Raw genomic sequence first — 26,553 nt, forward strand, 5'->3', positions numbered from 1 at the left:
TGATGCGGCTCTGACTCCTCCCTGTGGATGCGGTGTAATTCCCCCCTCTGGCCAGCAGGTGGCGATGGTTCTTGGTCGCGCTCCTCCCATGGATTTCTTCCGCAGGGGGATCCCCCGGCCCATTACGCCCATTTCAATGTCTATTTTCCACTTGTTTTTTTCTCAGCCGCCATTGTTTTGCCTGTTCTTTGTCTCTGTTTTTAGTAATCCAGATGTTTGCAATTAATAATTTGCAACTTTTATTTTTTATTTTTATTTTTTTGAACAGTCACTAAAATTTTTGCACAAATCAACTCCGGCGCTCTTCCCAAGAGTGAGATTTTGCATGGCCCAAATTTTTGCAGAAATATTAGAGTTTCATGTTAATGGTTCATGTGACTTTAAGCTTTAAAAAAAGGTAAAACACAAAGATAACGAGCATTTTTGATTTTGAGTAAAATCCAGGAATCTGCTCCCGACATTTAAAAAAAATCAGCAACGAATAGGAAAAGCCAAAAAAAAAAGGGAAAGTGACTTCAAGAAACACAAGAGCTGAATCAGCCCTTTCTATCTTACAGGATCCGCTGCCATACGCCTGTCCTCGCATTGCTCTGTGTAGCGGCACTGCCCATCATTAGGCGGCACAATGCCCACCGCTGCTCCCCCAACACGCACGCCTGTAGCTTTAAGAAACAGTGAAATCACCATTAACGCATAATAATGGAAGAGTCACGGTTACTGCGCTCAGCGGTACTGCCCAGGTGCAGTGGGTATTATTCTGCCCCTCTATTATCATAACTCCCTGGCATCAGGTGCAGCACTGATCACGTGTGACGGCTGCCGCAGGTCACTGGATCCAGCACAGTGGGCGACGCAGGAGCAGCGGGTGCACAGGTGACATCATGGTGAGAGGAGTGACCCATAGACATGGCAGTACAGACCCTGGACACTAGAGGGCGACGTATTTTACCCAATTCTACAAGCTAGGTCCATTCTGGTCACTAGAGGTCACATATTATACACTGCAGCATATTAACACTAAAGGACCACACATTATATCAGAAGGTGGTCCATTACCACTAAAGGACCACATGATATAAAAGGGTTACATAATCATAGAAAGAACAATATACAAGCAGTACCCATTCCTGACCACTAGAGGGGAGAGTACAGTACATATTGCTGAAGATATTCCTGACCACTAGAGGGCCATACAAGCTGTATCCATTCTCAACCGCTAGAGGGCGACATAATATTAAAACACTGTAGCTACCCGTCACCACTAGAGGGCGCCACAAAGCCAAACAGGCTAGATCTAATTTTGGTCACTAGAGGGCAGTGCATTATACAGTGGATTTTAAAGTGCCATACACATAAAAGCGGGTAGGCATTTCTTGCAATTTCCTGTTGACATAACAGACAAACTCTGTAGTTACCCCCCACCATGAAAGGGCCACATGTAGCACAAGCTGTATCTATCCCTGGCCGCTAGGAGGCGATGTTATACAGTAAAGCCACTTGTCACTACTGGAGGGCCACACACAGGCGTGGTGTCGCCTTTGTCCTTCCGCTATGTCCATGCGTAGAACGCAGGATATTCACTGAGATCAGCACATTGAGCAATTTATTGCTACAGCAAAACCTTATTAGTCCAACACCCCAAAAATAAGGCAAGACTAGCCGAGTTCTGGGCCGCAGCGTCCCCTCCGATGTCCGGTATAGACTCCTCCTGCTCTTCTAACCCCAGTGCTGATCTGGTGCCTGCACTTTGGCTTCTGGTTCCCATTTGCTCCTATGTTAGATGCCGGCTGAGGAGCTCAGTGCAAAGGAATCGATACATTGTATCAAAAAATAAACAAACAAATGAAAGAATAAATAAAAGCTGCAAAACACTAATAAAACAAAAATTTCTGGATTCACCTGTAAACTGAAAAGGAAGCGAATATCAGGAAATCACCTATTGTTCACATCTGGTTTTTGTGTTAACATTTTTGTTTCTTTATCCCAATATGTTTCACAAATAAAAAATAGGAATCTTGCTATTAAATCTGAACATTTTCACACTGGGGATGCTTTAGACTCTTAACTTCCAGCTGATTAAAAGAATCCGACATCAACATTAGTCACAATGAATAGACTCAGACCCTATCTCTACAGAAGCATCTAATGCAAAGGTCATTGTGAAGGGAGGAGGTGTGCTGTGACATCGCCTATTGTGAATGGTGGATCCTGTGTTATCTACTGTATATAGAGGTGTTATCAGTCATTGTACAGGAGGAGGAGGTGAGCTGTGACATCACCTATTGTGAATGGTGGATCCTGTGCTATCTACTGTATATAGAGGTGATATCAGTAATTGTACAGGAGGAGGAGGAGGTGAGCTGTGACATCACTTATTGTGAATGGTGGATCCTGTGTTATCTACTGTATATAGAGGTGTTATCAGTCATTGTACAGGAGGAGGAGGAGGTGAGCTGTGATATCACCTATTGTGAATGGTGGATCCTGTGTTATCTCCTGTATATAGAGGTGTTATCAGTCATTGTACAGAAGGAGGAGGAGGTGAGCTGTGACATCGCTCATTATGATTACTACATCCTGTGTTATCTTACTGTATATAGAGGTGTTTTCCGTCATTATAATCCTGCCTGTAATGATATGGAGACTTGATGTTAACTCTTCCTAAAAGGACAGGAAATCTGATACTAAAATTGCCCTAGCGGCTGGTAAGAAAATTGCAAGATTATTAATTTTGCTCTTTAATAAAATGATATGGAAAGAAAGGAAAAAAAAAACAATTGTGAACATTCTTTAATAAAATACATGTAACACAAAATCGTGACTTAAACAATAGGTCTTATTAGTGATGACAGCTTCCCTTTAAAGGGTTAACGTTCCAGGCTGGAGAGGAGTATGATATATATATATTATTCCATCGGTTAATTGGCTGAAACAATGACATAATCCGCCAGATACAATGTAACCGTTCTACTACAGTCAATGCTGAATGTACACAAGACCTACAGCTAATTTGGTCTCTGACAAAGTCAGCCTTGCTCAGAATATGGAAGGTGAAGAATACAATGTTGCTACAAAGCCGAGAGAGAAGCTTTCAGCGCCTTTCAATAGTCGCCGCATTGTATTACGTGTTAGACGCAATTTGAATGAAGTCGGTTTAGAGTTGAGACTAACGGCTCTTAACTGCTGGAATTGGTTCAAGGCCCCGCGATGATCCGGCTCGGTGGAGAACGATTCACACATTATGTTCAGAACCTGCAGACAATTCAATCGCATTTATGTAGAAAGCATTACCAGCACAATTCCGAAAATCTTCCATTATGAGACGCGCGGAAAAGGGAACGTCAACAGACACTTCGCACAATGGGCAGCACAAAGGAAGCCAACCTGCGGGATGCACCGCAGACGCCACTGGTCTGGGCCGGTCAGACTGGAGGCGGCCTATGATGACGGAGGGTCGGTCGGCCGGCCTCTGACATCTCAGGTGGTTCACTTGGTGTCAGGTCAATGAAGGGTTAAGAATTTGGAAAACCAATTAGTGCTATGTGGAAGAGATGGATGGAGACTGTCACAGAAAACTCAAGAAGATGACGCCAACAATCATCATCATCGGACCAACCTTCTTGGCTTGATGACTGTTCACGGCCAAACTGGGTAAACTGGTCAATATCTCAAAAACTCAACTTTTCTCCCCAATATCTGCTGCACCCCAATGGGTGACCTCGTCCCATTCTGAGAAATTAGGAAAAGGCTGTGTTTCCCCTAAAGCATCGAGAAGAGCGAGATTAAGTCACGAGCCGTGAAATCTCCGCCACTAACAGTGGCCCCTATACATGGTGATACAGCTTCACCCCCCGTCGTGAAGACCCCCATGGACGTTTTCATCATAAAATACCATCTTTGGGAACTGCTGATGGCCAGGAAAGGCGATATGACCCCTACCGGTCTGCGGGAAATAGGATTACAGCGTCATTCTGAGTCTGTTACTTGTAGCGGCTGCTAATTCTTCCACTGAAGAAACTTCTGCAGCTTCGGTGGATTTTTCTGGATCCAGGACTTTCTTCCTCCCCCTCCTTCCCCTCATACCAGGAACATAAAACTCTTAGAAAGACTTAGACCTCCTCTACATCACCGTGCGGGATCCCGGCCAGGAAAAGATTGGAGTATCTCAAAATCACATGCAGGAAACACAAGCCAAGAAAATGTGTCCTCCAACTCCGAGTCACGCGGCATATTCTCTGTAATCTCAGCCGATCCCATTCCAAGCCGAGGGGATTCTGCTGCATTATAGAGTTTTCTATCACAATAACCCCCAACGTGTCTGCGGTGTGCGCCAAGGGAATAACCTGCCCCGAATCTGACGCTTCACTACCTGCACCAAGGAGGCAAAATACATCTCACGTCCATTCATCCTCCTGTCCTGTCTGATGCTCAAATATGGGGTCGGGAAGACATTTTACCCCTAATACGGGGCAAGTAGCCCCTGGTTGGTGGCTTTTTTCCATCTTCTGGATCAACCCAACCATCCATCTATCTAGAAAAACAAGAATGAGGCTGCATGGCTTTACAAGAAATAGGTTTTGGATCCAGCCCACAGTTTGCAACTCAACAATTGATAGTACATGAAAAGTCCAAAAAAGTTTGTCAAGTTTGCCAAAGTCGCAATTGTTTTGAGCCAAAACGTTGCCACCTGTTCACATTGGCCAGTAAATCTTTTTTGTTTTTTTTCTATGATTCTGGCATGCAGTGTTGCCCACTTTTTTGGACTTTCCTTCTTTCTATCCAGTAGTGACACCCCACCTCTCCCCTTTCCCCGGAGGCGCGGGGTGACCCTGGGGCTGGTGCTTCTCTCTCTTTTTTGGTACCATGGATGGAGCTGAGAAGAGAATATTTTATTTGGCCGGTTTTCCTTCATCTGCCCCCAGTTCTCTGCTCTGTAATGTCGGGGGGAGCCGTCAGCCTATCCAGACATCACCCAGCAGACAGCAGCGGCTGCAGGAGAGCCGCAGGGGGTCCTAGAGGAGAGACCCCTAAACAATGCATGTGTGTAGCCCCCCCGTGGTGCTGGGTGTATGAGGAATTGCTGTCCGTCCGTCCAGTATTTCTTCTGGGGTTTCGGATGCTGCAGATTTATGGCAAGAAATAAAACGGGAAGAAAAGTGGAGACGTGAGAGGCGCGAGTCACATTAACCGCAGCGGTCATCCGCTCTGGCCGCCTCTGTCCCCATTGATGGAGCCTGCGGGGCGGCCATCACCGACGCTCGCACTATTCGGCTCCTAGTACCCGTGCGTCCGTGCTCATTCCGGGTAAACTCCTGATTTACTACCAATGTCGGCGATTTAAGCTTCTTCCCTCCGCTGCCAAAAACAAATCCCAGAAGTAGAAGTGCCCTCTGATTTATACGCTCTGCGCCCGGCCAGGAATAGACGGAGGCTGCGAGCGTGCAGGAGGCGCTCACGAGGTGCGGAGAGGAGCTGTCAGGACCCTGCCAGTATCAATGACCATAGTACCCAGTAAAGGGGAACTCCGGGGAATCCCAGCGTCACTCCACACTCCCTGATCAGATCTCCTCTGGACTCTGCAGCTCTGTCAGAATGACACTATGACAACACTTCCTGCCCAGGGCCAGAGAGACTGGCTGCAGCGCTGCACCCCTAGGCTGAGAGCGAGGTTCCTACCGGGATGGGTGCATGCAAATTAGCATTAAAAGGGGAATTCATTAAAATGTTTTGGGGCCGGGGCTCAACTTGTCCCTGGAGTTTTGGTCAATTTCATTTCAGTGATTGTCTCAGATGTTTCCTTGTCTGTTATTGGAGCAGAGCACAGCGCCCCTGGTGGCGGATCTGAGCTTCTGACTTAATATCTATTGTCACCAGTAGTGTTCTGCGCCGTACGTCAGTCCAACAGCCTAAGAATGGCTGCCGGCGCCCCCGGGACAAGGAAGGTATTTACCACCCCCAAACCCCCGGACAGTCAGCCCCCGGCACCCGCCCTCCAGAGTTCGGCCCCTTTTCTCCCAAGTTCATATATTTTAAGAAAATACTGACGTCATTATATTTTGCCTTTTGATTCTGTTCTGTTCTTCCGCTTTTTGCTGAAATCTTCCATAAAATTAAAAAAAAAAACCTTACAGGACAAGTGTTACATTGTTTCTTCTCGTGTAACTCTTATTACCTCATCCCTCACCCAAATTAGGGTTTAAAAAATACGTCAAAAACCTAAAATCAGCTTTAGTGAGTGCCGTGTGCGTGCTTCAATACTTCCTTCATTCATTAGCCGTTCAGCCTCGGTCACTGCCTATGCAGAGCGAAGCCTTGGGGATGAGTTTGTCATCAGTTGATGTGCTCTGCGTAGGCAGCAAACAAAATGTCAAAGCTTATTTCAATATATTGAGGTTTGTCATCTTGATTGCTGCCTATGCAGAGCGCAGCCGCTGATGACTCTCATCCCTACTGCTGCGCTCTGCATAGGCAGAAACCAAAATGTCAAAGCTTATTTCAATATATTGAGGTTTGTCATCTTGAGTGCTGCCTTTTATCCCCACTGCTGAACTCTACATAAACTGTAACCAAAATAAAGCTTTTTCAATATATTGAGCTTTGTCATATTGATTGCTGCCTATGCGGAGCGTAGCGGCCGATGACAAACGCATCTTGACTGCTGCGCTCTGCATAGGCAGCAATAGGTGGCGCTGCTCCGAGTCAATGTGACGCCTCATTTGACAGGCAGAATGAGAGGGAGACTTTGCCCCTACAGACTGTTTCACCTGCGGTCACTGCCTCTATCTGTGGTTATGTGTACTGCGGCCGCTCCAGAGCGGCACAACGAGCAGCCGAGTTACTAATGCCGGCGGCCACCATTGCTCCTGTATCTGCAGGACTAGAACAGCTCCTGTATCCCGATATCCTGCGCCTGGAGCGGTGCAGTAATGAGGATCGCTGCTGACCTGTGGAGCCGCCGCCGCTGCAGCCGGCTCAGCTCCTGGGCACGCGGGCGATTCCTCGCTCCTTCTGCGTCTCCGGGCGGCTCAGTAATTACTGCGCCTTATTGCAATTATTTCTATGTCAGAAGCCTAAAACGCTGAGAATGCCCAAGGTTCATCAGAGGAACCTTCAAACGCCGCTCTCCTCCGGCAGGTCCTGGCCGACCGGCTGCAGAGGACGGGACTCGATTAATGATTGTCTCGGTCTCCTTCGTCCGCGGCCCCTGGAGCCGGTCATTAAGAGGCAGGAAATGCCCTCACCGACAGTCATTACCACTTCATTATGGATGGTGTCTGCAGTGAAGGCCGCCGCCGCCTTTATGGGAACATTTCCTAACAAGAAGGCGCTTGTGCTCCTGCAGGTTCGGGATCCGATCACCTGCTGCGGAGAGATGCGGCCAGCAGCAGATTTGCATTATAATGGGGTCATTCTTTCCTCCGCAGCTCACGGTAATGACTTGTGAGGGGCACCGGCCCTCCGCCCACAATGGGGTCAGTCGGCTCCGGCTACAATGCACCTCACAGCCCGAATCTCCGGACACGTTACATCCGGCCATGAAACGCGTCGTCGTTACAGACGTCAACCATTCTCCCGCACGTGTAGAAAGGGGTCCGGCTCAATCCCCTTTTGCCTCTTTGCTCTCCTTTCCTGGTTCTAATGGGCGCCGTGTTGTAGGAAATATTAATAAATGGCGCTGTTGTTTGTGGTCCCCCCAGGGTCACATCTGATGTCCAACCACTAGGACCCCACAGATCCCAAGTACGAGGGTCCCATGTCTTCCAAGTGAATGGAGCAGCAGTGGGCGTCCGTGACCAAAGCTTCCATCGATGTCTATGGAAGTGGTGGCGGCACATGAGCTCGAGCACCTACAGAGACGAGTGATTATGCATACTCACTACTGCTCCATGGGACCCCCGTTCTAATCATCGCTGGGACCCCTCATACATCGGTGTAGAGGTAAGAAAGGATTTTTGCAGGACAGCTCCTTTCCTGCCTCCACAGACCCCTAGAAGTGAATGGAGCGATGGTCTCGCATACAGACCCCCATTCTCATGGTCAGACACAAACATCACACATTTGTAATCAGTAACTTCCCCTTTAATGATGACATCACACTTCAGTCCTCGTTGCCGCATGTTCACATGACAGATGGATCCACATTGTACTGGACGTGTCCAGCCATAAGATGTGAAGGAGGAGGACAGAGATCCCAAGAAACAGAGGAGGAAAGAGACCCCAAGAAACAGAGGAGGACAGAGACCCCAAGAAACAGAGGAGGACAGAGACCCCAAGAAACAGAGGAGGACAGAGACCCCAAGAAACAGAGGAGGACAGAGACCCCAAGAAACAGAGGAGGACAGAGACCCCAAGAAACAGAGGAGGACAGAGACCCCAAGAAACAGAGGAGGACAGAGACCCCAAGAAACAGAGGAGGACAGAGACCCCAAGAAACAGAGGAGGACAGAGATCCCAAGAAACAGAGGAGGACAGAGATCCCAAGAAACAGAGGAGGACAGAGATCCCAAGAAACAGAGGAGGAAGACAGAGACCCCAAGAAACAGAGGAAGACAGAGACCCCAAGAAACAGAGGAAGACAGAGACCCCAAGAAACAGAGGAAGACAGAGACCCCAAGAAACAGAGGAAGACAGAGACCCCAAGAAACAGAGGAGGACAGAGACCCCAAGAAACAGAGGAGGACAGAGACCCCAAGAAACAGAGGAGGAAAGAGACCCCAAGAAACAGAGGAGGAAAGAGACCCCAAGAAACAGAGGAGGAAAGAGACCCCAAGAAACAGAGGAGGACAGAGACCCCAAGAAACAGAGGAGGACAGAGACCCCAAGAAACAGAGGAGGACAGAGACCCCAAGAAACAGAGGAGGACAGAGACCCCAAGAAACAGAGGAGGACAGAGATCCCAAGAAACAGAGGAGGACAGAGACCCCAAGAAACAGAGGAGGACAGAGACCCCAAGAAACAGAGGAGGACAGAGACCCCAAGAAACAGAGGAGGACAGAGACCCCAAGAAACAGAGGAGGACAGAAACCCCAAGAAACAGAGAAGGACAGAGACCCCAAGAAACAGAGGAGGACAGAGATCCCAAGAAACAGAGGAGGACAGAGACCCCAAGAAACAGAGGAGGACAGAGCCCCAAAGAAACAGAGGAGGACAGAGATCCCAAGAAACAGAGGAGGACAGAGATCCCAAGAAACAGAGGAGGACAGAGACCCCAAGAAACAGAGGAGGACAGAGACCCCAAGAAACAGAGGAGGACAGAGATCCCAAGAAACAGAGGAGGACAGAGACCCCAAGAAACAGAGGAGGACAGAGATCCCAAGAAACAGAGGAGGACAGAGATCCCAAGAAACAACCTCAAGAACTCTTCTTAAAGTTCCAGACAAGAACATAAAGCAAAGAGGAAAGTCTGAAGAAGACAACGGGGACTTACGATGTGACCTGGAGACGGAGACCGGGCGTCCTTCATTGCTTGTCTGCTCTGCACGTCCAAGAGCGGCCATTTCATCTGCAAATACTGGAAAGAAGAAGAAGGAGAAAGGAGACGTCAGTATAACAACTCCCATCATCCCAGAGCACAAACCCCAACAAGAGAGGAGACGGCGGCTCGGAGTCACACGACGGTTCGGCAATTATCGCCCTGCTGACCCCAATGACAATAGCGGGACCACAGAGAATCTCATGGACGTGTCCCCGATGTGACCCCTGGGTGATGGGGGCGCCCCCTGTCGCACCTCCTGGGCATTGCTTCCCCTCTTCTAACACACAGAGGAGCAAACACTCAAAACTTACAGCAGCTGAGCCCTCTACAGTCTCCACTGAGGTCTAATGGTCACTCTGCACCGTGATGGCTGAGCCTAGGTGTCCCTATGGATCTAAGGGAGCGCATCCTCAGCATAGGCCGCGCAGCATACCCTGCACAGCATACTCTGCACAGCATACTTTGCACAGCATACTCTGCACAGCATACCCACACAGCATACCCCGCACAGAATACCCAGCACAACATACTCTGCACAGAATACCCCGCGCAGCATACCCAGCACAGTATACCCCGCGCAGCATACCCCGCACAGCATACCCAGCACAGAATACCCCACGCAGCATAACCCCGCACAGCATACCCAGCACAGAATACCCCACGCAGCATAACCCCGCACAGCACAACCCCGCACAGCACAACCCCACACAGCACAACCCCGCACAGCATAACCCTGCACAGCATAACCCCGCACAGCATAACCCCGCACAGCATACTCCGCACAGTATACCCCGCGCAGCATACCCCGCACAGCATACCCCCGCACAGCACAACCCCGCACAGCACAACCCCGCACAGCACAACCCCGCACAGCATAACCCCGCACAGCACAACCCCGCACAGCATAACCCCGCACAGCATACCCTGCACAGCATACCCCCGCACAGTATACCTCCGCACAGTATACCTCCGCACAGCATAATACCGCACAGCATAACCCCGCGCAGCATAACCCCGCGCAGCATACCCCCACACAGCATACCCCCACACAGCATACCCCCACACAGCATACCCCGCACAGCATACCCCGCACAGCATACTCTGCACAGCATACCCTGCACAGAATAGCTGGCACAGCATACTCTGCACAGCATACCCCCGCACAGCACAACCCCACACAGCATAACCCGGCACAGCATAACCCCACACAGCATAACCCAGCACAGCATAACCCAGCACAGCATAATCCCGCACAGCATACCTCCGCACAGCATAATCCCGCACAGCATACCCCACACAGAATACCCCACACAGCATACCCCACACAGCATACCCCACACAGAATACCCTGCACAGCATACCCTGCACAGCATACCCCACACAGCATACCCTGCACAGAATACCCTGCACAGCATACCCTGCACAGAATAGCCGGCACAGCATACCCTGCACAGCATACCCTGCACAGCATACCCTGCACAGAATAGCCGGCACAGCACCTCCAGTGGTGTCTGCAGTTGGGAAGCTATTAGCTCTTTCAGAAAACACCTGACCATGGCAGAGCGTGCTTTGCAGCGTGCCCACCATCCACACCTTCAATCTGCATGGACCATGGACCCATGTTAACAGTCAGGGCTTGGGTGGTCTGTACATGACTACGACACTGTTGCATCACTGTAAACACATTGTCGGCCTTCGTCTTGGATGCCCACTAAGTTCACAGGCAGCTCAATGTCGCAGGTCACCTGCAACTGCTGATGCATCATATTTTTCTTGGCAAGGCTCCGACCTAATCCTCCATCATGACATCTCTCTGTAGACTCCCTGAGGCTCCTCCTTTATCGCCCCCTTCTGGCCTAGTTCTTAGATCTCTGGTTCCGGATTGTCTTGTGGCCTCAGCCACACACTGACTCACGTCCTGCTTCCAGCCCTTATTTATACTTATGTTGGGGCCGAGCCATCTAGTGTCAGAAAATGAGTACTGCAGGTAGCCAGTGAGTGCAGCACAGAAAAGGCAAAGTCAGGGGAGCACAGTTATAGAACTGACCAAGGGGACAAGTGCCCCACGTGCAGCGCACCCTCCTCCACCTGCACTCATCTCTACTTATAGGACACTGTCCCCCCACATATCATTAGAGATGAGTGAACACATTTGCAGGATTTGGTCCAGCGGTCACGTCAGTATGTCATGGCCCCTGGACAGGCGTCCTGCCGACATCCTCAGCTCCTCTTTAGATTACCCGGCCTGGTGCGACGTTGTGTGTGCTCCAATGACGACATCGTGCCAGAGGAGAGGAGCCGGGATGCCGGCCGGTCGGAGGAGGGTCACAGGGCTCCCGTCCAGTGGCCGTGGAATGGGTCCTGCGGATCATCTCCACATATCGTGTGTCCCTACAGACAGATCCCTGTGGATGGGATGTGGCCCCCCGGATTGGGGGGATTTCACCTGAACGTCCCTCCTCTCCACATTACTGTGGGGTGCTGGGCTGAGGATTAATCACTGGTGTGAAGGTGGTGATGGTAATCTGGGGGTCCGGTCTCTGCAGCGGGGGGGGGGGGGGGGGGTGCTCCGGAGACGTCTGGCTGCAGTCTGCAGGTCCACAAGTGCCGCAGCGCAGAGCAGAATCTACAGGCGCGAGATTGTAATTCTTACTCTACATAAAAGCTTCATTGTCTGCCAAATCCGATCTCCACAGGCTCCTGAACCGCAGCTTTTTACGAGTCTACATTTCAGCGCTCCGAGTCTACAACATGCATAATTTTCAATTACATTAAGACAGAACAGGATCATTGGCGATATAACGTTACGGCTGGCGGATATGAGACTCAGCCCCACTGCCGAGAGCTAAACGGATCCAGATGCCACAGAGAAGCCCCCGGTGCTCAGCGCAGGCAAAGCCCCTCAAATGTCAGTCCTCCCCGCCGCTCTGCCACTGCGCCACAACCTCAGCTGCGAAACACAGCAAATACAAAGCAACACTAGGCCGTCACCCCACAGAGACACGGAAGGAGAGAACACCAGGCAGGAGGAAGCCCCTCCTGAAATACTCTGTGCTGCTGGGGAGCCTTTCACTGCACATCTCACAGTCTGTGTCCTCCCATAAGAAAATACAGAACTTTCCTGAAATACTCTGTGCTGCTGGGGAGCCTTTAACTGCTCATCTCCTAGTCTGTGTCCTCCCACTAAGTAAGCACAGAACTCTCCTGAAATACTCTGTGCTGCTGGGGAGCCTTTAACTGCTCATCTCCTAGTCTGTGTCCTCCCATAAGAAAATACAGAACTTTCCTGAAATACTCTGTGCTGCTGGGGAGCCTTTAACTGCTTATCTCCTAGTCTGTGTCCTCCCACTAAGTATGCACAGAACTTTCCTGAAATACTCTGTGCTGCTGGGGAGCTTTTCACTCCACATCTCACAGTCTGTGTCCTCCCACTAAGTAAGCACAGAACTCTCCTGAAATACTCTGTGCTGCTGGGGAGCTTTTCACTCCACATCTCACAGTCTGTGTCCTCCCACTAAGTAAGCACAGAACTCTCCTGAAATACTCTGTGCTGCTGGGGAGCCTTTCACTCCACATCTCACAGTCTGTGTCCTCCCACTAAGTATGCACAGAACTCTCCTGAAATACTCTGTGCTGCTGGGGAGCCTTTCACTCCACATCTCACAGTCTGTGTCCTCCCACTAAGTATGCACAGAACTCTCCTGAAATACTCTGTGCTGCTGGGGAGCCTTTCACTCCACATCTCCCAGTCTGTGTCCTCCCACTAAGTATGCACAGAACTTTCCTGAAATACTCTGTGCTGCTGGGGAGCCTTTCACTCCACATCTCACAGTCTGTGTCCTCCCACTAAGTAAGCACAGAACTCTCCTGAAATACTCTGTGCTGCTGGGGAGCCTTTCACTCCACATCTCCCAGTCTGTGTCCTCCCACTAAGTAAGCACAGAACTTTCCTGAAATACTCTGTGCTGCTGGGGAGCTTTTCACTCCACATCTCACAGTCTGTGTCCTCCCACTAAGTAAGCACAGAACTCTCCTGAAATACTCTGTGCTGCTGGGGAGCCTTTCACTCCACATCTCCCAGTCTGTGTCCTCCCACTAAGTAAGCACAGAACTTTCCTGAAATACTCTGTGCTGCTGGGGAGCTTTTCACTCCACATCTCACAGTCTGTGTCCTCCCACTAAGTAAGCACAGAACTCTCCTGAAATACTCTGTGCTGCTGGGGAGCCTTTCACTCCACATCTCACAGTCTGTGTCCTCCCACTAAGTAAGCACAGAACTCTCCTGAAATACTCTGTGCTGCTGGGGAGCCTTTCACTCCACATCTCACAGTCTGTGTCCTCCCACTAAGTAAGCACAGAACTCTCCTGAAATACTCTGTGCTGCTGGGGAGCCTTTCACTCCACATCTCCCAGTCTGTGTCCTCCCACTAAGTAAGCACAGAACTTTCCTGAAATACTCTGTGCTGCTGGGGAGCTTTTCACTCCACATCTCACAGTCTGTGTCCTCCCACTAAGTAAGCACAGAACTCTCCTGAAATACTCTGTGCTGCTGGGGAGCCTTTCACTCCACATCTCCCAGTCTGTGTCCTCCCACTAAGTAAGCACAGAACTTTCCTGAAATACTCTGTGCTGCTGGGGAGCCTTTCACTCCACATCTCACAGTCTGTGTCCTCCCACTAAGTAAGCACAGAACTCTCCTGAAATACTCTGTGCTAGTTGAGACCCTTCTACTATACATGTCTCTCAGTATGTGTCCTCCCAAATGATCAGCACAGATCCTCCTGAAATATTCTGCGCTACTGGAGATCCTGCGTCACCCACTCTCAGTCTGTGACTAGGTATACCAATTCCTGAAATACTTTGTGCTGCTGGTGTACCTTGCTTGCTCTGCTCTCTGAGTCTCATTCTGTGACCTTCCATCAGATCAGTAAAGTGCTTTCCTGAAATACTTTGTGCTGCTGGGGACAATGTTGCTCACATTCTGTACGTCTCACATCATGGCAACATGGACCCATATTCCTCGTAGTCTCCACTCATAGGACAATGTTTTTCTTCTCCTGGAATACTCTGTTCTGCTGGTCGATGCAGCTCCTTCCAATATATAACTAAAGGTCTGTGACCTCCAACAACATTATCAACCTCCTCTCCTGAAATACTTTGTGCTGCTGAGGGATCCTGCATCCTCCACAAGCTCTAAGCTTGTCACCTCCCAGAAGATCAGCAGTCTCATCCCCTGAAATACTCTGTGCTGCTTCTTATAACTTTGAGCAGAAGTATGTTACTGTTCATTTGCAAACTAGATCCTACGGGAAGTGGAGAGTGGGTTGAGCTTGTACACAGATCTCCACAATGGGAGAGAGGAGATAAAGCAGCTGCAGTCTCAGGGAGAGCAGGCTGTAGACCAGGAGGAAGGCACATGAAAAGGAAATGAGTGCAGGATAGAAGCTGTGCTGCTATAAGAACTAATGAAGACACCAGGACCCTGGATATACACAGCCCATGCTCTGTCATCTGCTTTTCTTTCCTTGTCCACTAGGGGCGCTGTAATATGACTGTATGAATGATCACCTGGGAAGCTCTCTATAGAATAACACATTCAAACAAGTTGTATTCAACATGAAAAAAATCTGTATTTAATCAGTGTGATTTCCCCTTTAAATCCAAAACATCTCAGAGAATATTCTAGGAAAACACATAATTATAGCAGACGGCGAGAAATGTGCATTCCGGTGTATTGTGCGGAAGAATGCAGCTCTGAAGGGCGAGGCCGAGAAACACCTTTCTGTAGGATCTGATTACACTTGTAATTGTGCAGCTTCGCTCCCACACCCTGTGTCAATGGACCCTGAAACCAGATGTGTAAAGTGGGAGGGGGGTCACAAACAAGACTTGGGGAAAATAATTAAATCCCCCCCATGCCCTATATTAAGTCTCATCTTTACCCCACGGCTCCCTGCCACAAAACAGGATGGTGGACAAAACGTGACTCAGATGGAGAAGGATGGAAGAAAGACTGAGCAAGAAGCAGAATCCAGATCTGTCCAGTAGTGATACATTGTATGCATGTCCAGTAGTGATACATTGTATCCATGTCCAGTAGTGATACATTGTGTACATGTTCAGTAGTGATACATTGTGTACATGTCCAGTAGTGATACATTGTGTACATGTCCAGTAGTGATACATTGTGTACATGTCCAGTAGTGATACATTGTGTACATATCCAGTAGTGATACATTGTGTACATGTCCAGTAGTGATACATTGTGTACATGTCCAGTAGTGATACATTGTGTACATATCCAGTAGTGATACATTGTATCCATGTCCAGTAGTGATACATTGTGTACATGTCCAGTAGTGATACATTGTGTACATATCCAGTAGTGATACATTGTATCCATGTCCAGTAGTGATACATTGTGCACATATCCAGTAGTGATACATTGTATCCATGTCCAGTAGTGATACATTGTGTACATGTCCAGTAGTGATACATTGTGTACATGTCCAGTAGTGATACATTGTATGCATGTCCAGTAGTGATACATTGTGTACATATCCAGTAGTGATACATTGTATACATGTCCAGTAGTGATACATTGTGTACATGTCCAGTAGTGATACATTGTGTACATGTCCAGTAGTGATACATTGTGCACATATCCAGTAGTGATACATTGTGTACATATCCAGTAGTGATACATTGTATACATATCCAGTAGTGATACATTGTGTACATGTCCAGTAGTGATACATTGTGTACATATCCAGTAGTGATACATTGTGTACATGTCCAGTAGTGATACATTGTGTACATGTTCAGTAGTGATACATTGTGTACATATCCAGTAGTGATACATTGTATACATATCCAGTAGTGATACATTGTGTACATGTCCAGTAGTGATACATTGTATGCATGTCCAGTAGTGATACATTGTGTACATATCCAGTAGTGATACATTGTGTACATATCCAGTAGTGATACATTGTATACATATCCAGTAGTGATACATTGTGTACATGTCCAGTAGTGATACATTGTGTACATGTTCAGTAGTGATACATTGTGTACATATCCAGTAGTGATACATTGTATACATATCCAGTAGTGATACATTGTGTACATGTCCAGTAGTGATACATTGTATCCATGTCCAGTAGTGATACATTGTGTACATGTTCAGTAGTGATACATTGTGTACATGTCCAGTAGTGATACATTGTGTACATGTCCAGTAGTGATACATTGTGTACATGTCCAGTAGTGATACATTGTATCAATGTCCAGTAGTGATACATTGTGTACATGTCCAGTAGTGATACATTGTATCAATGTCCAGTAGTGATACATTGTATACATGCCCAGTAGTGATACATTGTGTACATATCCAGTAGTGATACATTGTATACATGTCCAGTAGTGATACATTGTGTACATGTCCAGTAGTGATACATTGTATCAATGTCCAGTAGTGATACATTGTATACATGTCCAGTAGCGATACATTGTGTACATGTCCAGTAGTGATACATTGTGTACATATCCAGTAGTGATACATTGTATACATATCCAGTAGCGATACATTGTGTACATGTCCAGTAGCGATACATTGTGTACATGTCCAGTAGCGATACATTGTGTACATGTACAGTAGTGATACATTGTGTACATATCCAGTAGTGATACATTGTGTACATGTCCAGTAGTGATACATTGTGTACATGTTCAGTAGTGATACATTGTGTACATATCCAGTAGTGATACATTGTATACATATCCAGTAGTGATACATTGTGTACATGTCCAGTAGTGATACATTGTATGCATGTCCAGTAGTGATACATTGTGTACATATCCAGTAGTGATACATTGTGTACATATCCAGTAGTGATACATTGTATACATATCCAGTAGTGATACATTGTGTACATGTCCAGTAGTGATACATTGTGTACATATCCAGTAGTGATACATTGTGTACATGTCCAGTAGTGATACATTGTGTACATGTTCAGTAGTGATACATTGTGTACATATCCAGTAGTGATACATTGTATACATATCCAGTAGTGATACATTGTGTACATGTCCAGTAGTGATACATTGTATCCATGTCCAGTAGTGATACATTGTGTACATGTTCAGTAGTGATACATTGTGTACATGTCCAGTAGTGATACATTGTGTACATGTCCAGTAGTGATACATTGTATACATGTCCAGTAGTGATACATTGTGTACATGTCCAGTAGTGATACATTGTATCAATGTCCAGTAGTGATACATTGTGTACATGTCCAGTAGTGATACATTGTATCAATGTCCAGTAGTGATACATTGTATACATGCCCAGTAGTGATACATTGTGTACATATCCAGTAGTGATACATTGTATACATGTCCAGTAGTGATACATTGTGTACATGTCCAGTAGTGATACATTGTATCAATGTCCAGTAGTGATACATTGTGTACATGTCCAGTAGTGATACATTGTGTACATATCCAGTAGTGATACATTGTATACATATCCAGTAGTGATACATTGTGTACATGTCCAGTAGTGATACATTGTGTACATGTCCAGTAGTGATACATTGTGTACATATCCAGTAGTGATACATTGTGTACATATCCAGTAGTGATACATTGTGTACATGTCCAGTAGTGATACATTGTGTACATGTTCAGTAGTGATACATTGTGTACATATCCAGTAGTGATACATTGTATACATATCCAGTAGTGATACATTGTGTACATGTCCAGTAGTGATACATTGTATCCATGTCCAGTAGTGATACATTGTGTACATGTTCAGTAGTGATACATTGTGTACATGTCCAGTAGTGATACATTGTGTACATGTCCAGTAGTGATACATTGTATACATGTCCAGTAGTGATACATTGTGTACATGTCCAGTAGTGATACATTGTATCAATGTCCAGTAGTGATACATTGTGTACATGTCCAGTAGTGATACATTGTATCAATGTCCAGTAGTGATACATTGTATACATGCCCAGTAGTGATACATTGTGTACATATCCAGTAGTGATACATTGTATACATGTCCAGTAGTGATACATTGTATACATATCCAGTAGTGATACATTGTGTACATGTCCAGTAGTGATACATTGTGTACATATCCAGTAGTGATACATTGTGTACATATCCAGTAGTGATACATTGTGTACATGTCCAGTAGTGATACATTGTGTACATGTTCAGTAGTGATACATTGTGTACATATCCAGTAGTGATACATTGTATACATATCCAGTAGTGATACATTGTGTACATGTCCAGTAGTGATACATTGTATCCATGTCCAGTAGTGATACATTGTGTACATGTTCAGTAGTGATACATTGTGTACATGTCCAGTAGTGATACATTGTGTACATGTCCAGTAGTGATACATTGTATACATGTCCAGTAGTGATACATTGTGTACATGTCCAGTAGTGATACATTGTATCAATGTCCAGTAGTGATACATTGTGTACATGTCCAGTAGTGATACATTGTATCAATGTCCAGTAGTGATACATTGTATACATGCCCAGTAGTGATACATTGTGTACATATCCAGTAGTGATACATTGTATACATGTCCAGTAGTGATACATTGTGTACATGTCCAGTAGTGATACATTGTATCAATGTCCAGTAGTGATACATTGTGTACATGTCCAGTAGTGATACATTGTGTACATATCCAGTAGCGATACATTGTGTACATGTCCAGTAGTGATACATTGTGTACATGTCCAGTAGCGATACATTGTGTACATGTCCAGTAGCGATACATTGTGTACATGTACAGTAGTGATACATTGTGTACATGTCCAGTGCAACAATGTATCACTGGGCGCATCATACAGAACACAACCCCGGGCAATCACTAATCTGTTAATCAAAAATATATTCAGGAGCGGAGTTTCCACCGTCCGTGACAGCTGGAGAGGCCTGTGCAGATTATAGCGATTATAAATCTCATCATTTCACAGTCTCAGTACTACTACCACTATTATCCACATATCTGAGCTGTAGACAATTATCACTTATCGCTATGAATTAGGAGGGTTTTCTATTATGTCCCTATATGAAGCTGTCCATGATTGCTGGAAAAAAAAGAAAAAGTCATGTGAGAAATCTTGTTTAGGAGCCCAATGTAAAAGTCTTCATGCCTCTGCTATCAGGCTTCTGGGATCAGTCCAATCCCAACGTAACTGATAACATCTATGCAGTAAATTAGTATATAAAATACATATATAGGATGAGATAAATAATTCTGTAATAAATATAGAGTCAAGAGACAGATACAAAGGTGAGAACACGCAGTGCAGAGACAATAGTCACCGAGCAGAGACAATGGTCACCGCGCAGCACAGACAATGGTCATCGCGCAGCACAGACAATGGTCACCGCACAGAGACAATGGTCACTGCGTAGAGACAATGGTCACCGCACAGAGTCAATGGTCACCGCACAGAGTCAATGGTCACCGCACAGAGACAATGGTCACCGCACAGAGACAATGGTCACTGCGTAGAGACAATGGTCACCGCACAGAGACAATGGTCACTGCGTAGAGACAATGGTCACCGCACAGAGTCAATGGTCACCGCACAGAGACAATGGTCACCGCGCAGCACAGACAATGGTCATCGCACAGAGACAATGGTCACCGCACAGAGACAATGGTCACCGCACAGAGTCAATGGTCACCGCACAGAGACAATGGTCACAGCGTAGAGACAATGGTCACCGCACAGAGACAATGGTCACCGCGCAGCACAGACAATGGTCACCGCACAGAGACAATGGTCACCGCACAGAGACAATGGTCACTGCGTAGAGACAATGGTCACCGCACAGAGACAATGGTCACCGCACAGAGACAATGGTCACCGCGCAGCACAGACAATGGTCACCGCACAGAGTCAATGGTCACCGCACAGAGTCAATGGTCACCGCACAGAGACAATGGTCACCGCACAGAGACAATGGTCACTGCGTAGAGACAATGGTCACCGCACAGAGACAATGGTCACCGCGCAGCACAGACAATGGTCATCGCGCAGAGACAATGGTCACCGAGCAGAGACAATGGTCACCGCGCAGCACAGACAATGGTCATCGCGCAGAGATATTGGTCACCGCACAGACAATGGTCACAGCGTAGAGACAATTGTCACCGCACAGAGACAATGGTCACAGCGTAGAGACAATGGTCACCGCACAGAGACAATGGTCATCGAGCAGAGATATTGGTCACCGCACAGAGACAATGGTCATCGAGCAGAGATATTGGTCACCGCACAGAGACAATGGTCACCGCGTAGAGACAATGGTCATCGCATAGAGACAATGGTCACCGCGCAGCAGAGACAATGGTCACATGTCCGAGAGAGTCTGATATTGGTCTGATATATGGAAATCCCCCATGGACGTCTATGGGAGGGTGGTAACCCCCAGACACTCGGACGCCAGCTGTGTTCTGTCTGTTTTCTATTGGCTGTTTAATGGTTAATTCTGGGGAAACCTCCATCAGAGGAAAACTCTGACCAAACTATGATGGTAAAATCTGACCAAAGTCTGGTGGAAATCTGATCCAAAACGCTGATGACGCGAGAAAATTCCCTGCCAGTGTGAACGAGGCCTGATCCTCTGCTACCTCTCCAGCGATGAGAGCCTACATCTATCAGGGGCCGGACGGACAGGTGGGTGCATCCTCCATCTATTCACAGGGTCTTCACTGACTGCATAGTTCTGCCCACAGAGAAGAAGCTTTTCGGAGCAGGGGATTCTTGGGTGGGAGTCGGGGGGTCTTCAGTGGGAGAACATTGGGTGTGAAATGTTTGTCAGGCTGAGGAGGACGGAGCGGATTAGGACCTGGCTCCGCCGGAATGTGGAATTCTTCCCGGGTCACCGGGATTCCGCACATTACTGGGAAGTGAACGGGCTCATGTGCTTCCCGCTGCAGCTGCTGCCGGGCAACCGGCGGATAACAGGACCTAGTGCCAAGAGCGAGGGGAAGCGGGTGACTCTCCACAATAACCGGGGCAGCTGCGGGCCTGGCTGCCATCACGGATGAGCTGCCCTCAGGAATCTGCTTACTAAGAGACATAAGACTGGCACACAGGGCCGGAGACTTCCACTTCACTCTTTACAAAATTGTTGCAAGGAACTTAGACTAAAAAAAAAGAATCAGCTATTATCTATTGTCAATCTCTGCATACAGCACCGGCGCAGATTTATGTGTCTCCATGGCTACAGACTGCAAACAACCCCTGTGTAGTCAGAGCCTACAGTCATGTGTTACTCTGATGAGTGACCCCAGCTAAGGCTGCCCGAAAATTACCTGCTATGTCCGCAGAAGCTTCTCCTCCTCTATGCTTTACACTACAGCTTTGCTTGATTAGATTGACTAATGTGGATTAGCACGGCGTCAGTACATGGGAGCAGGATGACCTTACAGCATGGACAAGATATAAACTACAGCAAGTAAATCACCAGCAAGAAATGGACTATTATCAAATAACTGCTGGGTGTGATATATATATATATATATATATATATATATATTCTGAGGGAGGAGCTAAAACACAGGGGCGGAGCCTAAAGATGACCACAGATCTGCCCCCGACACCCATCTACTCACTTGATAGCAACTGTAACCGTAAACCCCTGGAGGATATTAGTCAGAGTGCAAGCTCTTGGGCCCAGGCCGCGGTCAGCGCTTTTCTTTCGAATGTTTGTATTTATTCTCTATTCCAGACTATTTCTTTCTCCTCTACAACTTGATCCATACTTTTGGTTATCAAGGGGTTAAATAGGGTAAAAAAAAAGAGGGATCGACAGCTCGATCAGCCGGAGGCGCTTTACACGCGGGAGAGTAAATCTTGGGAGATGGCGGCCCGAGGTCTTAGAGCCTGAGGCCAAACGCACGGTCGTTACTGAGCTCCAGAGCTGCGAACATCAGAGACAACGGGAGCACCGGGCCGCGGCTGAGACGCCACGAGAGAGCGGAGCCGCCGAGCACAGCCGAGACGCCACGAGAGAGCGGAGCCGCCAAGCACAGCCGAGACGCCACGAGAGAGCGGAGCCGCCAAGCACAGCCGAGACGCCACGAGAGAGCGGAGCCGCCAAGCACAGCCGAGACGCCACGAGAGAGCGGAGCCACCGAGCACAGCCGAGACGCCATGAGAGAGCGGAGACGCCGAGCACAGCCGAGACGCCACGAGAGAGCGGAGCCGCCAAGCACAGCCGAGACGCCACGAGAGAGCGGAGCCACCGAGCACAGCCGAGACGCCATGAGAGAGCGGAGACGCCGAGCACAGCCGAGACGCCACGAGAGAGCGGAGCCGCCAAGCACAGCCGAGACGCCACGAGAGAGCGGAGCCGCCGAGCACAGCCGAGACGCCACGAGAGAGCGGAGCCGCCGAGCACAGCCGAGACGCCACGAGAGAGCGGAGACGCCGAGCACAGCCGAGACGCCACGAGAGAGCGGAGCCGCCGAGCACAGCCGAGACGCCACGAGAGAGCGGAGCCGCCGAGCACAGCCGAGACACCACGAGAGAGCGGAGCCGCCGAGCACAGCCGAGACGCCACGAGAGAGCGGAGCCGCCGAGCACAGCCGAGACGCCACGAGAGAGCGGAGCCGCCGAGCACAGCCGAGACGCCACGAGAGAGCGGAGCCGCCGAGCACAGCCGAGACGCCACGAGAGAGCGGAGCCGCCGAGCACAGCCGAGACGCCACGAGAGAGCGGAGCCGCCGAGCACAGCCGAGACGCCACGAGAGAGCGGAGCCGCAGAGCACAGCCGAGACGCCACGAGAGAGCGGAGCCGCCGAGCACAGCCGAGACGCCACGAGAGAGCGGACCCGCCGAGCACAGCCGAGACGCCACGAGAGAGCGGAGCCGCCGAGCACAGCCGAGACGCCACGAGAGAGCGGAGCCGCCGAGCACAGCCGAGACGCCACGAGAGAGCGGAGCCGCCGAGCACAGCCGAGACGCCACGAGAGAGCGGAGCCGCCGAGCACAGCCGAGACGCCACGAGAGAGCGGAGCCGCCGAGCACAGCCGAGACGCCACGAGAGAGCGGAGCCGCCGAGCACAGCCGAGACGCCACGAGAGAGCGGAGCCGCCGAGCACAGCCGAGACGCCACGAGAGAGCGGAGCCGCCGAGCACAGCCGAGACGCCACGAGAGAGCGGAGCCGCCGAGCACAGCCGAGACGCCACGAGAGAGCGGAGCCGCCGAGCACAGCCGAGACGCCACGAGAGAGCGGAGCCGCCGAGCACAGCCGAGACGCCACGAGAGAGCGGAGCCGCCGAGCACAGCCGAGACGCTACGAGAGAGCGGAGCCGCCGAGCACAGCCGAGACGCCACGAGAGAGCGGAGCCGCCGAGCACAGCCGAGACGCCACGAGAGAGCGGAGACGCCCAGCACAGCCGAGACGCCACGAGACAGCGGAGCCGCCGAGCACAGCCGAGACGCCACGAGAGAGCGGAGCCGCAGAGCACAGCCGAGACGCCACGAGAGAGCGGAGCCGCCGAGCACAGCCGAGACGCCACAAGAGAGCGGAGCCGCCGAGCACAGCCGAGACGCCACGAGAGAGCGGAGCCGCCGAGCACAGCCGAGACGCCACGAGAGAGCGGAGCCGCCGAGCACAGCCGAGACGCCACGAGAGAGCGGAGCCGCCGAGCACAGCCGAGACGCCACGAGAGAGCAGAGCCGCCGAGCACAGCCGAGACGCCACGAGAGAGCGGAGCCGCCGAGCACAGCCGAGACGCCACGAGGGAATGGAGCCGCCGAGCACAGCCGAGACGCCACGAGAGAGCGGAGCCGCCGAGCACAGCCGAGACGCCACGAGAGAGCGGAGCCGCCGAGCACAGCTGAGACGCCACAAAGCAAACAAAAGAACACTTCAATACATCACTAGTATTTTGTTACACCACCTCTGGCTTTAATAACAGCTTGCAGTCTCTGAGGCATGGACTTAATGAGTGACAAACAGTACTCTTCATCAATCTGACTCCAACGTTCTCTGATTGCTGTTGCCAGATCAGCTTTGCAGGTTGGAGTCTTGTCATGGACCATTTTCTTCAACTTCCACCAAAGATTTTCAATTGGATTGAGATCCGGACTATTTGCAGGCCATGACATTGACCTTGTGTGTCTTCTTTCAAGGAATGTTTTCACAGTGTTTGCTCTATGGCAGGATGCATTATCATCTTGAAAAATGACGTCATCATCCCCAAACATCCTTTCAATTGATGGGATAAGAAAATTGTCCAAAATATCAATGTAAACTTGGGCATTTATTGCAGATGTAATGACAGCCATCTCCCCAGTGCCTTTACCTGACATGCAGCCCCATATCATCAATGACTGTGGGAATTTGCATGTTCTCTTCATGCCGTCATCTTTATAAATCTCATTGGAACGGCACCAAACAAAAGTTCCAGCATCATCACCTTGCCCAATGCAGATTCGCGATTCATCACTGAATATGACTTTCATCCAGTCATCCACAGTCCACCATTGCTTTTCCTTAGCCCATTGTAACCTTGTTTTCTTCTGTTTAGGTGTTAATGATGGCTTATGTTTAGCTTTTCTGTATGTAAATCCCATTTCCTTTAGGCGGCTTCTTACAGTTCGGTCACAGACATTGACTCCAGTTTCCTCCCATTCGTTCCTCATTTGTTTTGTTGTGCATTTCCTGTTTTGGAGACATATTGCTTTAAGTTTCCGGTCTTGACGCTTTGGTGTCTTCCTTGGTCTACCAGTATGCTTGCCTTTAACAACCTTCCCATGACACAGCTGACTGTGAACAACCAACATCTTTTGCAACATAACGTGATGATTTACCTTCTTTTAAGAGTTTGATAATCCTCTCCTTTGTTTCAATTGACATCTCTCGTGTTGGAGCCATGATTCATGTCAGTCCACTTGGTGCAACAGCTCTCCAAGGTGTGATCACTCCTTTTTAGATGCAGACTAATGAGCAGATCTAATTTGATGCAGGTGTTAGTTTTGGAAATTAAAATTTACAGGGTGATTCCATAATTTTTTCCTCAGAATTGAGTCGTTCCATAATTTTTTACCTCTGCTTGGTCTGAAAAAAATTACCCTTACTGAGTACCACATTTTTAATCTTGATTTCTTTTAGTGTTTCTTAAAGCCCTAAAGTTGCCATTTGAAATGACTTTAGTTTTGTGCCATGTCTGCGATCTAATTTTTTTCAACAACATTAAACAACTGAGTGAACATCCTCCGAGCCCGGTGATTCCATAATTTTTGCCAGGGGTTGTAATACCGGATGTAACTCAGGATCAGTACAGGATCAGTAATGTTATGTATATACACAGTGACTGCACCAGCAGAATAGTGAGTGCAGCTCTGGAGTATAATACAGGATGTAACTCAGGATCAGTAATGTAATGTATGTACACAGTGACTGCACCAGCAGAATAGTGAGTGCAGCTCTGGAGGATAATACAGGAGGTAACTCAGGATCAGTAATGTAATGTATGTACACAGTGACTGCACCAGCAGAATAGAGAGTGCAGCTGTGGAGTATAATACAGGATGTAACTCAGGATCAGTAATGTAATGTATGTACACAGTGACTGCACCAGCAGAATAGTGAGTGCAGCTCTGGAGGATAATACAGGATGTAACTCAGGATCAGTAATGTAATGTATGTACACAGTGACTGCACCAGCAGAATAGTGAGTGCAGCTCTGGAGTATAATACAGGATGTAACTCAGGATCAGTAATGTAATGTATGCACACAGTGACTGCACCAGCAGAATAGTGAGTGCAGCTCTGGAGTATAATACAGGATGTAACTCAGGATCAGTAATGTAATGTATGTACACAGTGACTGCACCAGCAGAATAGTGAGTGCAGCTCTGGAGTATAATACAGGATGTAACTCAGGATCAGTAATGTAATGTATGTACACAGTGACTGCACCAGCAGAATAGTGAGTGCAGCTCTGGAGTATAATACAGGATGTAACTCAGGATCAGTAATGTAATGTACACAGTGA

General features: G+C 48.6%; 1 protein-coding gene across 49 annotated transcripts in view; it reads right to left on the reverse strand.

Annotated features, from left to right (window-relative positions):
- The window catches only part of TCF7L2 (transcription factor 7 like 2), a 347,621-nt gene that overhangs the window by 81,691 nt on the left and 239,377 nt on the right, over nucleotides 1-26,553 (reverse strand). For 43 of the 49 annotated variants that reach the window (XR_012322073.1, XR_012322072.1, XR_012322074.1 and 40 more), the window contains one exon: nucleotides 9,428-9,511. Coding sequence is in view for 46 of the 49 variants with exons in the window: in XM_073684680.1 (XP_073540781.1) it covers nucleotides 9,428-9,511 (84 nt within the window). In the remaining 3 variants the exon portion in view is untranslated. The remainder of the gene's footprint in view (nucleotides 1-9,427; nucleotides 9,512-26,553) is intronic. The other 6 variants (XM_073684721.1, XM_073684720.1, XM_073684718.1 and 3 more) reach the window with 1 other exon arrangement.

Source organism: Phyllobates terribilis, unplaced genomic scaffold (genome assembly GCF_046119375.1).
Source record: "Phyllobates terribilis strain yellow unplaced genomic scaffold, ASM4611937v1 Scaffold_5__5_contigs__length_657084704, whole genome shotgun sequence".
NCBI classification, from domain to species: domain Eukaryota; kingdom Metazoa; phylum Chordata; class Amphibia; order Anura; family Dendrobatidae; genus Phyllobates; species Phyllobates terribilis.